At 45.8% G+C, this 14,157-nt stretch overlaps 1 protein-coding gene across 1 annotated transcript in view; it reads right to left on the bottom strand.

Moving 5' to 3' along the window:
* The window catches only part of bicdl1 (BICD family like cargo adaptor 1), a 22,507-nt gene extending 9,287 nt beyond the window's left edge, over window positions 1-13,220 (bottom strand). Inside the window, exons 1-4 of the mRNA XM_056592820.1 lie at window positions 12,816-13,220; window positions 11,382-11,597; window positions 599-715; window positions 51-62 (exon numbers count right to left, since the gene is read on the bottom strand). Coding sequence (XP_056448795.1) covers window positions 51-62; window positions 599-715; window positions 11,382-11,597; window positions 12,816-13,220 — 750 coding nt within the window. The remainder of the gene's footprint in view (window positions 1-50; window positions 63-598; window positions 716-11,381; window positions 11,598-12,815) is intronic.
* Window positions 13,221-14,157: the final 937 nt, after the last annotated feature.

Raw genomic sequence — 14,157 nt, 5'->3', positions numbered from 1 at the left:
TTTATAATCGATTCATGCGTGCACTTTGATAGGTTCAGGCGTGGACTCACTTCTGACCCTTGCTGCTCCCATTCAGTGGTCATAGGGGGTTGGGGGTTGGGAGGGGAGGACAGGGAGCATGGGAGAAGAGGATTTTGTTTTAGTATAGCTCCGAAGGAGTGCTTAATGAGTATATCAGAGCAGAGTACCACTACCCTGGAATAGGGAGGCTGACTTTGCAATGACAAACATTTTCTGAATTCACACATTTACAGAAGAATTCTGCACAAGTCATTAAGAGCATAGGCTGTATTTAGACCAAGGATCTGTGGATGTATAGGCATGAGAGGCATTTTAGACCAACCTACCAATCAACCAAGAGACCAGTCAAGTTACTTCACAACTTATATCACATTTCTTAGGGTTAGGCAACAGGACATGTACAGTACAGTACATCTGTCCCCTGGCTCCAGTGTCATCAGAGTGGGACACCAGAGCCATGTAGAGATGTGGACTGGGATGTAGCCCGAGTCGCCCCAGTAGCCTTAGATTTACAGTATTAGCCGTGTGCACGGTGATGTAGCCTCAGTAGCTTAGCCTTACAGTAAGGTAGCCTCACCTCAACCTGCAGACTCTCCAGCCGGGTCATGTGCTGACTGCTTGACACACTCTTCTCCCTGAAGTCATCCCGTAAAGAATGGACCTGAGTGGACAGCTGCCTCTCTACCTCCGCAGCCTGTGAGGGAGAGAGAGAGACGGAGAGAGAGAGAGAGTGAGAGTGAGAGTGAGAGTGAGAGTGAGAGTGAGAGAGAGAGAGAGAGAGAGAGAGAGAGAGAGAGAGAGAGAGAGAGAGAGAGAGAGAGAGAGAGAGAGAGAGTGTGAGAGAGTGTGAGAGAGAGAGAGAGAGAGAGAGAGAGAGAGAGAGAGAGAGAGAGAGAGAGAGAGAGAGAGAGAGAGAGAGAGAGAGAGAAAACGTGATGTTCAAGACATTTTCCGAAAATGTGCATCTGTTATGAAGTGAATAAGCCTCCCTATTTATCAAGTGGGCTCTTTTCCCAGTTAAGGATGAGGAATGCAGGGGAGATACTAATAACGTTGACACTAGGCACCCACCACTCGTCGTTGCTTTCCAATCTGACTCATTTAATACTGAAAAAGAACAAAAAGGGATTTTTTTAGACCGATACACATATATAAAAATTCACACATAGCCAGAGCAATGTTTTCTCTGGTCATCTCCCTCACTGTGCTTGCTAGGAGTGAGATTTTACACACTGTTTGTGTCCAGTGAGTCACCCTCACATCACCACCATCCCCCCCCCCCCCCCCCCCCCCCCCGGGCACCATACTGTGCCCTGACCAGGCGCCGTTGATTAAGTGTTCCTGTGAGGTGCAGCAGTGCACCGATTGACTTCCAGGATATATTTCTCCCCTTAAGCCAAAATATTTGTACTTTCTATAAGTGACATCCAGGGCGCCAGCCCCCTCTGAGCCCTTCTATTGGCAGGGGAGGATCAGGCCACTGCTCCACTGCTGGGCTGGTTACGTGTGGGGCACGCCCACGCAGAGAGATACTGGTGGCAGGACATCATTAGCATAGAGCGACACAGAGAGCTGGCACTCATGTTAATATCATTAGTGCCATGGCAACAGTGGGCGCATGCAAAGCAGTGACAGTAACAGTTAGAAAGCAGATGGTGAATTACAAGCATTCACACCCAGGTAGAGTTCATTTTTTTTTATTTTAGTGTTAGACCAGTGTATTGCTTTGTGGAAACGGAGAGGTTTACAAGCCACATTACTGTTACATCTGTCTCTACATCGCACGTCCTATAATGGGATGCTCTTGATTTGAACGCGTTATCTTTCAGATGGTGAAAGAAAAAACCTTTGTTATTGCAGAGTGATTGAAATACATGACACATTTTATCTCCATTGTTTAATCAATAGTGTATTCTGTCAATGTGATTGATGTAGTTGCCAGTAGCTGCCCGTAGAGGGCGCTGTGAAGCTAATAAGGTCTGTTGGTTTGGACTCCTCCTAGCTGAAGCGCCCTATCACTGGTCTCTCTGATGATGTAAGGTAGCATCGACCCATAAATGGCACATTTTGGTCAGGGTGCCAGGCCTTAGGTGACTCAGGTCTCTCTCTCTCCCTCTCCCCACTCAACCCCCCTCCTGTGTGTGTGTGTGTGTGTGTGTGTGTGTGTGTGTGTGTGTGTGTGTGTGTGTGTGTGTGTGTGTGTGTGTGTGTGTGTGTGTGTGTGTGTGTGTGTGTGTGTGTGTGTGTGTGTGTGTCTTACAAAATGACCTGTTGCAATCGCAACAACACTGTTACTTACCCAAGCACCCACTGAATGCTTCCATTGTTAATGCCATGAAAGTCAGTCTCCTCGTCACTTACACTTAAGTGGCTGTTAGCCTTTAAACAATTAGATTAGAACATCACATTTAAACCATATAGAGAAGTGCTATTTACATTTTACTGGGTAAGAATGACATTGTCTTGCCTCTAGGATTTCTGAAACGCCAACCCTGTCAATCCGGAAAAATAAAGCTCTATTTCATTTGATTATACAATAGGGGTGTATACAGTCTCTGAGTGGTGACTTGGCCTAATTCAGGCTATCTTAGCCTAACTCAGGCTAGTTCATGTCAACACTCGAGATAGGAAAAGAGTGAAGATAGAGAGAAAACAGACTCTAATTTCTCATCCATGTCGCTCCCTTCTCCAAGCTATCGAGCTAACACTTTCTGAAGAATCATGAAGTCATAAAGTCAATTAATACGATTGGCTGGGCTGCTGGCACGCCTCAGCTCAGATCTGCAAATCTGTTTTGTGTCGGGGATGGGCTCGATTGGGGAGGAGGAGAGGGACGCGAATGATTCCCATGGTACCAAACGACAAGTGTGTTGTCATAGCAACCGGACGGGAGCCGTGGGTTTGGTGTAGCGGGGACCTGTGATCGCCATGTTTTGAGTGTTATCCTGAGTCACTTTCCTCGAGCGTTGTTCTAGACTCAGGAAGAACGGACATCGAGATGACTTCATTACCCAAACACGGTCTCCCCATCTCCACAACCCACAATGAACTGCTCCGCTTTCTGGACTGGCCACTGTTGGCTATGCAGGGAAAGGTGCACGGTTCCCTGTATAAAACACGTGTGTACATCAAAACACAGGACACTATGGGGTTTAAAAGGTTGGCCAGACCGGGGCTTTAATACAACACCCCTAATGTCCGTCCTGAGATTGAGAATTGATCCCACAAACACTTGAGTCAGCAGTTCATTCTCTGAGCAAGCATGTAATGTAATTAAAACAATGTGTTGCCAATCAGCTCCTTCTGATCAGATTGGAGCACAGAGGATTGGCCGTCCTAACAACCTGACCAGACCAGGTCCAAGACCCAGACCAAAACCAAGACCAAGACAAGAACAGACCAGGATAGATGGTACACAAGAAGGCACTTACAATACACACACACACACACACACACACACACACACACACACACACACACACACACACACACACACACACACACACACACACACACACACACACACAAATATACAAATAAATGAAAGACTGTGCCTAATATATGGGTAAGAGGAGGGCTTTAGTCTTGGGGCTGGAGCTGTGATCGTGACCGAGTTTGCTGGTCCTCACCGTTGCGCTGGCAAGTGGAACAGGGGGAAGGGCCTCCAGCCCTCCATTTAGCTGGTGGGTTATGAGTGGTGGCTGCTGATTGAATGCATATGGCTAGGCTATTACCCAGGATTAAGGCCTAATCTCCTTAGGCCTTCATTTTAGCCACCTTTGCATCACTTCCTGTGGATCACCCCTGCTGATAACCCCTGCCTCAACGAGGTCTTAGAAGAGAGGGGGATTTAAAGATAAACCCAAACGGCAGGCAGTACTTCAAATCATTCTAATTGTTTATCCTAAAAGCGTTGCCTTTTTCATTAGCGACGTCCGTTTTTCAACGTTTCTTTTCCTTCAGATGTGCCTGTTGTACACCCCTGTAAACCTCTCTGGATCTGATTAGGATTGTACTGCTATTAGTATTTCTATACATAGTCCCCCACAGCTTACATTCACAACAGGTACAAGGGCTGTAACACACCTTGTTTCTACTTTATACACACATACAAACAAACACACTCGCACAAGCCTGCACACACAAACACACCCAAACACATGTGGGCGCACATACACACACACACACACACACACACATGGCACAAATCCCTGTGTTAATTTAACGGAAATAGCCATAGAGGGTGGGCGAGAGAGATAGAGAGATAGAGAGAGAGTGACAGAAATGAAAAAGGGATAACACTGTTGCTGACCTCGTTAACTTTATTACCAAGCAGGTCTCTCTGCCCGCCCTGACGCGATTAATCACACGATTTGATTCAGACCAACAATTGCAATAAGGGGCCCCATGCATTTCACTGAGTCATAAATGCTGCAGGATATCTCTCCCGCATTGGAAAGGTCCCTTTATGGGGAGAAATAGGGCCCATGGATGTTTAGGAGCCAAGAGTCCACCAGCCCAGCTCTATCACTCATCTAACAAGTCTTTATTACACTGAGGATCTCGTTTCTTGTGCCGGGGTCTACAGTCAGAACAACATAGGGTCGGAGGCATGGTAAGATGTTTTGATGTGTTGGATGGGGGAGCTGGGTTGCTGCGTTGGATTTGATCAGAGTGTGAGCAGGTCTGCAGGGTGGTGGGTGGCTGCCTTTATGCTGGCTTAACAACAAGGTATATGGTAGGAGGTGTTGAGCTGAAATACACACTAGAGACAGCTGCCAGACTCTACAGCAGTATGCTAGTGAACCACAGCTTTCCTCCTCAACCAGGCAGCCGCCCATGCAGACAGACAGCAGACAGACAGAAGACAGGTAGACCGATGGCAGGGCAGATCTGAACTCTGAGCTGAACTGAGGTAGGAACACAACGGTATCCTCGCCAGTGAGACGGCCAGCTATGGAATCCTGCAGGTATCCAACGAAAAGGAAGACTTCTAGGAAGATCTTCTAAGGGGGAGAAGGGCAGTATGCTGTTTGTGTTTACAACGTCGACCAACCTTTGGTTCAGGTGTTACAAGGAGCTGTGCTACAGGTGTCATTGCATATCCCCGCACAGAACATGCAGAGCAGTAATATTTAAAGTCACAATGTGTACTTTTAAGCCCCTCCCTGTTAGGAGGCAGAAAGCTTTCTAGCACATCTCGGCAGGCTGGTTGTCCTGAATGGGTGGGATTATGGGAGTGTAAGATACCAGTATGGCAGTGGTAGAATACTGGGCTGGTCAGCATTCTTCCTTTGTAGAATATATCAGTAATGGAATGGGATTTAATTGATAACATTATATATATAACTATGGCTCATCGTTGACTACAGATATTTCCAGGTTAATCTTAGCTTGGAGCTTCTTGAAGTGTTACACGTTGCATAGAGCAGCAGTGTCACTCTCTGGCCAGTGGCCACAGTGCTCCGAGAGAACCCTGTGCCAAAGGGCAGTGACCAGGCAGCGGGCCTGAATGTTGGGCCCTGGCTTCACGGACCGCTGTAACACAGAAGCTGTTCCTCCTTAATGTAGACTGAGTGATTGGCGGACGGCACTGTAATCAGAAGAAGCCAGAGTGCTGCTCCACCCACCCACTTCTGGTGGAGAGCTTAATCAATAAAACGGTTGAGCTGATGAAACCGGGTCAACCCAGATCTGAATCCTGTCCCTTTAAGTATATTTTCTACTAGTTTTAGTGCCCATGTGGGGTCTTAAGGTCAAAGAACGATGAGGATGACGGTGAACTTTGACCTAGGGGCTAAACCAAATTAGCAAAGGGGAAAATTACTCTTTGAACAAGAACATACTAAGAACCTGGGTGCATTGAAAACCATACGATCTGAAAACAATCCCTCATTTAGTATTCACTCTAATGTGTTGCGTAAGAGTTGACTCGATATTTTCTGCTCTACTGCCTAAAAGGCAAACTACTGGGCAGAGTGGTATTTTCACTTTCAAAATATAAGATACAGATCACATTTTTCCAAAAACTCTTTACTGAGGGGCAATGCCCCGTTAGATGTATCAATGTTCCTGCCTCTCCGCAACCATGCCAACACAAATGGAAGAGGGTCTTGTCCATTTCTTTTATCTGCTTGGTGTTATATATGCCCTGTGCAAGATCAGTATTTGAAGAATTTGATATCTTACACATTTGGATAAGGCTGTTGTGTATTTTCGTAATGCACAGTGTATCCCAATGTGCATTACTCAGGTGTATGCTCAAGTCCTGCTCCCATTTGTGTTGAGAGGATAGGCTGACAAAGGATGCAGTGGTCAACAACTCGTATAATCTTGACACTGTTCTCCTCCCTTATGCAATCTCCCTCAGTTTTTTCTCCAGATCTAAATCCTGTACTATGGGTTCTTTAAAAATAAATAACCCCAAAATTGATTTTAATTGTAAACATGCAAAAAAGTCGACATCTTTTAAATCATATTGTCATATAAGACATTAAAGGGTACCATATAGCCATCTATCATTATCTGACCCACTTAGTTTATACCTCTATGTCGCCATGATTTGTTTGTTAATGTTTTCCCATCCGCTTTTAATACGGGGTTACTCCATATAGGGCATCATGGTCAATTTGCTCCATTGAAAGGGAGACGTTTCTGTATAATTTTTACTACCTCACACACAGCAACATTTTATAAGAGGATTGACTATTTTCAAATTGGTTTTAGGGTAATGCCGTAAAGCGTTTAGGGAGAAAGATGTGTCTTGATGTGTCTTCCTCAACCCATTTCCGACTCCTTAAATCACTCTGGCCTGTATAGGCCCACAACAAAAGAAACCTAGCATCATAAGCAAGATAATAATAATAAACATCTGGGACTCCCAATCAGCCTCTTTCCCTCGGTCTGGATAATCTTTTGTAGCTGATTCTTGGTTTTTTATTACTAATATATTTTATTCATTTCTTTGAACCACTAAAGAGGGAATTTAAGAGGTATTGCTGATATAGGAAATAATAATCTTTGTAAAATATTCATTTTCAGCACTTCACACTGCTCTGCCCCATAATGAACTGTCCATCTCTTCATTTCCTCCCTAATGTTTTAAGGAGGAGAGGGCCATTTAAATCAAAAATGTCCTCTATGGGAGTCTTAATGTTGATTCCTAGATATCTCATACCTTGTGGCTTCCATTGAATGGGGGCTGAACCAAGGTGCGAAGAGTAGGTCATAGGATTTAATGGGATGGCTTCACTCTTAATGAAATTCGCCTTATACCGTTAAAGCTTCCCAAAAACCTCAATAAATTTCATCACCTGCGGGATTCACTGATTTGGTTGGGATAAAGTTAATGTTAACAAATCATCAGCAAATAGATTAGCTTTAAAATCATGACCCCCAATCTGGATACCAGTGATTTTCCTCTCTGCTCAGATAGCACATACTAGAGGTTCTAAGGCCAAAATAAAGAGTGTTAGCGAGGCGAGACAACCCTGCCTGGTAGATCTTTGGAGTTGGAAAGGTTCGGATATGGTTCCTTTAGTTTTAATTGAAGCACTAGGGTTATTATAGAGGGCCTTCACCCAGCCAATAATAACTGGTCCAAAACCAAATTTTGACATAATGTAAAACAAATAATGCCACTCTACCCTGTCAAAGGCTTTCTCAGCGTCCAGCGATATGGCTACTGCTGGATGCTGTAGAGTGCTGGCTGTCGCCATTACCTGGAAGAGTCTTCTCAAATTGTTAGAGGCAAGTCAACCTTTAATAAATCCTACTTGATCAAGATGGATCAATGAGGAAATGGCGGTCTCCATATTTATATTTATACTTATGGGGCGGAAATTAGTCAATTGAGAATGCTCCTCACTGGGCTCAGGTAAGAGCGAGATAGTTGCTTGGCACATAGTCTTTGGCATTGAGTGGTTAGTTAATGTATTGTTGAATAGTAAAGTAAGAAGTGGGGATAAGTTATGTTGGAGGCATTTATAAGCGCTATGGTAAAGCCGTCATTGCCTGGTGCTTTCCCAGATAGGAAAGCTTTCAAAGCTGAGAATATTTCCATTTCTGTAACAGGTGCCTCTAAACTTTCTCTCTCCTCTTCTTTTAAAGTTGGAAGAGAGATGTTGTGAAAGAAAGATTCCAAGGCTGGCATTTTGTCTGCTTTGTCACCACTTTCAAAGTAGTTACGATGAACTCTAAACATTGCAAATAATGTCTCCTCATGCATGATTGATTGTAATTCTGCCTTACAGATCATCATTTAATTTTTTTATCTTATATTCTTAGGATCACGCATATGCTATGATTCTAAAGTCTTAGTCTCTAAAATTAAACTATTTTTCTTCATCACCAGTCTTTTCTTTCTGGCTGTGGCGTAGCTAATAATCCATCCTCTGCAGGTAGCCTTAAATGCTTCCCATACTATTTGTATTGAGGGCACTGAAGTAAGATAGATCTGAATAAACTCTTTTGTTTTCTCTTTTAACATGGACACAAACTCTTCATCCTTGAGTAAAGTGTTGTTAAATCTCCACTGTTAATTTGTATGGTTGTTTTTGGAAAGAGAGAGGACTGACAAAGGCGTGTGGTCTGAAATAATAATATTGTGTATTTTGTTATCAATCACATTCTCCTCTATATTCTGAGATAAAGGTAAGTAATCAATCCTTGAGTTTGAGTTATGAGCATGAGAATAGAATGTATAGTCCTGCACACTAAGGGTTCACTACATGCCATATGTCAGACATTGCCAAAGATTCTTTTAATTCTTTAAATGTTACCGAGAGAGACCTATCAGATGGGAGTGGGCGGCTAGATCTATCTACTGCAGGATCGCTAACCAGGTTAAAGTCTCCACCCATAAAAATTGGATCAGCAGAAAATTGAGATAGAATCACGATTAGTCGAGAGAAATTTAGCCTGTCCTATATTAGGAGCATAAACATTCACCAAAGTGCACTTTATGTTTTGTAAGAAACCCGATATAATAATATATCTGCCATCTTTGTCCACTATTTCTTGGGTTAAAGGGACTCTTACCTTTGTTGCATTTTTACACTTTTTTTGGATAAGGTTAAATTGGTATTAATAAGGTAATAACACTCTAATATGCAAGACAGACCCACCAGGAGTAAAAACAAACATTTATTTTACTCTCATAATATTTAGTGAAAACTTCAACCAATAAAATTCTTCGGACCGAATGACCTTATTGGCCGACAGACCTGTCTGTTTGCTGCATGGATATATAAGGTTTTCCGTCTGCTTCTTGTGGCGCATTCGGGCCCGCGTCATCAAGGCGCGTCCTCAACTAGAGGGTTTGTTTTGATTCCACGGCAGACAGTAGCGAGTAGCGACCGTAGCGACTGACGATGGCAGACCAAAGTGGTCCACGGCGTACTGAAACTGCACCATTCAGTCCGACAAGGGGACCCGATTCGGCCTCAGAAGCCAAGTGGTCCCGCTCCCCTGGATGATTCTCAGGACCTCCAGACCGTTGGCAACCAACCGCACCACTCAGTCCAATTAGGGGACCCATTTCGGACTCAGACGCGACGTTGTCCCGCTACTCTGGAGCTACTGGAAGACCTCCAGACCGTTGGCACCCAACCGCACCACTCAGTCCGATTACGGGACCCATTTCGGACTCAGACGCGACGTTGTCCCGCTACTCTGGAGCTACAGGAAGACCTCCAGAACGTTGGCACCCAACCGCACCACTCAGTCCGATTACGGGACCCATTTCGGACTCAGACGCGTCTTCTTCGGACTTCTTGTTTACTAGACCCCTGGTAGATATTATGACCCCTGGGAGTCTAAACATAACCCATGGGAGTCTAAACATAACCCATGGGAGTCTAGAACTTTTGTACTGTAGCGACCCTGGGACAGTTAAATAGTTTGTGTGTTATGTGTTACATTATATTTCGTTGTCCGCTATGCCAATTGTTCTATGTGTATGTATTGTAATGTTCTTCTTGTCAATCAGCGTGGGGGCGAATCATTAGGTCAGCTGGGGGAGGGCCTTGGAAGAACAGGAGGGTGGGGGCCTGCACGCGAGTGAGACCGTGTTGGGGGTTGCCGGGGTAACCGGGGTTTGTTTTGTGTCGGTTTTCTGCCGTTGGTTACAATGTTACGGGTTTCAGTGACCTGGTTTTGGTTCATTAAAACTACCTTCAACTACTAATGACTCGACATCATTATGTCACCGGCGAGGTCGTTACAGTACTCTAAAAAATAACGCTTAGTTTTGTACGCTTAGGGGGTGGGGCATTGGAGGACGGCGGGATGATTTGAATGTGCTGTAATTCTCAAATGCAACAAAGGTCAGAGTCCCTTTAACGTAAAAGATAAGCGTTTAGATATTGAAGTATTGACACTTCTAGAGGCCCCTGTACCAGGAGCTGAAAAAACCTGACCGACCCATCTCTGTCTTAACTTAACAGCTTCTGCATTCTTCAAATGTGTCTCCTGTAACATTGGCACATCCCTTTCACGGGGTTTCAAATGTGTTATTATTTTAGATCTCTTTGTTTTATTGGAAATCCCTTTTACATTCTAATTCAATTGTGTTTACAAATATTTAGAGCAAAAATAAAGTTGTTAAGGTCTATCACTTGCAGAAGAAGTTACCGTGCTATGCCTCGTAGTCACGTGACCTGTACGCCGCTTTACTTAAACTTTGAGTCTGTTTGTGTTTGTCTTTCTTTTGTCGCCCCTTTAAAGCCCAGTCTGTTACTTTTCAGCTCTCTGCACTGAATTACTTGTCCTTCCTCTCTCTCTTTATCGCAGTTTGTGGCTCATCCTCTCCTTTATAGATGATTTCCTTCCATTTTGTCCACCTGTGTTAATACCCACGCTGCAACACAAACGGTCAGACGAGGATGCAGAGCTTAACATCCCATAAGTTCAAGATTTAAAAATGATTCAGCATGGGATACCAGGTTTCCACTTCTACTCTGACGAGCTGGGACCATCCCAGCTCCAGGGAGCATTGAGGGGGCGATGTGGGACATGGTGGTGATGTGTGCTGGGATGTAGGGGGAGGGGTGGTTCCTCCCTTGGCTGAGCATCATGTGATCCAGATCAACCCGAGCAGAACTGAGTGACCCAGACACACACACACACACACACACACACACACACACATACACACACACACTCACACTGACACACATAAAAACATTACACACACACACACACACACACATGCGCACACACACACACACACACACACACACACACACACACACACACACACACACACACACACACACACACACACACACACACACACACACACACCCATAACAACACCCTCACCCACACACATATCTGAAACCACCCCCCCCTGCCCTCACCCTGCTAAGTTGCTCCAGGAGCCGGTGGTTGTGCTCCGAGAGCTGGCCGACGGTACTGCTCCTCTCCCGCTCCGCCTCCCTCAGATGCAGCCGCTGGCGCTCCAGCTCCACCTCCAGCTGCTGGACGTCCGTCTCCAGCTCGGCCACGCGGCACTCCCACTCACCCTCACGCCGCTCCAGACGCCGACGCAGCTCGTGCTTCTCCTGCTCCAGGTGCTTGAGAGGAAGAGAGGCAGGGAGAGAGAGAGAGAGAGAGAGAGAGAGAGAGAGAGAGAGAGAGAGAGAGAGAGAGAGAGAGAGAGAGAGAGAGAGAGAGAGAGAGAGAGAGAGAGAGGGAAAGGGAGAAGAAGAGAGAGAGAGAGAGAGAGAGAGAGAGAGAGAGAGAGAGAGAGAGAGAGAGAGAGAGAGAGAGAGAGAGAGAGAGAGAGAGAGAGAGAGAGAGAGAGAGAGAGAGAGAGAAAGAGAGAGAGAGAGATTGGTTGGATTTAATTACAGGCCTTTGAGACTATAATTGTGATAAATACATTTCACATTATCCAACATTTACTAAAATTGTCCCTTGAAAAAAACATTATCTCCAATATGGTCCTCATGATGTGCCTAGTGCATGCCTTGTGTTACATATACATTTGTTGGAGGAACAAATGAGTTAGCATCTGGCTCAATAGTTTTGTTTTTATACCACACGGTGTTAGAGACTGTATGCTCTTGGAATAATGTATACTGTGTAGAAGCATTGAATGTGGATCCAACTCCAAAACATAAAGACGTTGTCTTTAGACTCTGGACATGAGAAAATGGACAACATGTCCAAAAGGTATTGCACCAGCGATATCCAGATGTCTGGGCAGCCCTGATTATTAGGGCTAGGCTTAGCAGATGGAGAGCATTGTTTGTCAGCTTTGAAAACAACAACAACAACAGCCGTGCGCTGCAGCAACAGGAACCCCCCCCAAATGCAATGCAAGAAGCTTAATTGGGAGTGGATGTGGACAGCTGAACAGATGTACAGTAGATACAACCAGGAGAGACTCAACCTGGGTCCTCCACCACCACCCCAAGACACGTGCTGGATGTGCTGAGGAAGGTTACCAACGCAACAGGAAGAAAAGCGTTGCTGTGTAACAGAGAATACTCTATTTAAGTGATTACTCGTTAGCGGGTGACCAATGACTCATACTCACTGATTGTCGGATGAAAATGTAGTTTAGATTAACACTTTGCTACATGACTAGTCCCTTGCTGTGCAGATAGTTTGTGAGTCGGTACAGCAGGCCTATTTACTTAGGCCTACAGGGCTAATATGTTGCCACTCGGGGGATTCTGATGATCTGTATTTTTAACTCAAGGCCCACACAGGCCAGCTAATTATGAATAATAGACCTAGGACAGAACTACGCTTCGCTATTAACATCGCTTTAGGATTTTATTTACCTCTAGTTTTTCGTTAAGATCTTTGTTCATCTTCTCATATTGCTTCGTTAGGTCTTGGTTCCTCTCCAACAGTGCTTTGCCGAGTTTTGCAGCTAAAACCAAGTCTTTCTCCTTTTGCCGGAGGAGCGACAACAAGTCCGTATCGTGGCCCACCGTGGGCGCTCCTGGGTCAGGTAACTCCTCCTCGTCGTCCCGCTCCCCGGTGAGCATGGCTAGTTCCTCCTCCAACGCCATTCCGAGGCCTCCAGAGCGGTTCTGTAGCAGCGAGTGACCCTGAAATCCTACGGTTCCCTGTGCGGTCGTGTTTGCCTGATCAACCGCCGGCTGCTCCATGCAGTCGCTGTCCAGCTCCACCAGTGCTGAACCCCCGCCTGTCGCGTGCAGGTTCTTACGGGCAGCTGACATCGCCGCCCGGCGGAGAAAAGAGCAGACGGATGAGCCGGGCTGATTTATTTCGGCTGATCCCACTTGAGTGTTGTTTTTCCGGGAAGCTCAGTCATATCGATCGTCGGGTCGTCCATGAATGCGGCCAAGCCGCTTCTCCAAATCGGATGCGCTTTAAAAGACTGATCACACCTGTCTTTGAAAGACTGCCTGATCACACCTGTCGTTCACGTCCCCGTCCCCCCTTCCCCCGACGTCCTCGCGCTTCTCCTCTCTCTGGTGAAGCCGCCGGACCCGGTTGTGATAGCTGAAAAAAACCCTCCTCTTTAGCAGCTTATTGACGACGCGGGGTAATTAGCGGCGATGCTAACTCTCTTATTAGCGCATCAACCTCCTTGACGAGCTCTCAGTGACGGCCGGTCGGTCGGAGTCCAGCCCGTGGCAGGGTCCCAGTCCCCCATAATGACTGGCCTGGTACACTGGCGGCGCGAGCCATCCAGAGGGTCGACTACTCAGCGGAGCGCGAGCCCGCTAGCTGCAAAACGCGCGTTCGAACGCGCTGCTACGTCACGCGCTATCGGTTACACACGTCCTCCCATTGGCTGAGGAGGATAGCGCCATATTTTGGTGCTTAACCACCAGACGAATGGCACGCGATGAGATATGATGAGACTTGATTGGCCCGTCGTTCCAGAGGCTGCGCATCATCCAGTGCGGTAGCGCTGATGTCAGAGTGTAGTGTATTATATTGTATATCATAACACATGTGTTTGTTATTGTTGTAGAGAGTAGGCCGGCTCTAAGCCAAGCTATAGCTCGCGCCTCGGGTTAATGATGATGAAGTGTGACTTGGGGCCCTATTGTCAGCTGGAGTGAAACCAGGAGGAATCTCCATCGAATTTAAGGGAGACATTATCATTTTTGACATCATCATAAATATATTTTATTTTCAGTTTTT

Source organism: Gadus chalcogrammus, chromosome 6 (genome assembly GCF_026213295.1).
Source record: "Gadus chalcogrammus isolate NIFS_2021 chromosome 6, NIFS_Gcha_1.0, whole genome shotgun sequence".
Taxonomy (NCBI): domain Eukaryota; kingdom Metazoa; phylum Chordata; class Actinopteri; order Gadiformes; family Gadidae; genus Gadus; species Gadus chalcogrammus.
Note: the sequence above shows the minus strand (reverse complement) of the source record. Positions and strands in the feature narration are given on the sequence as shown.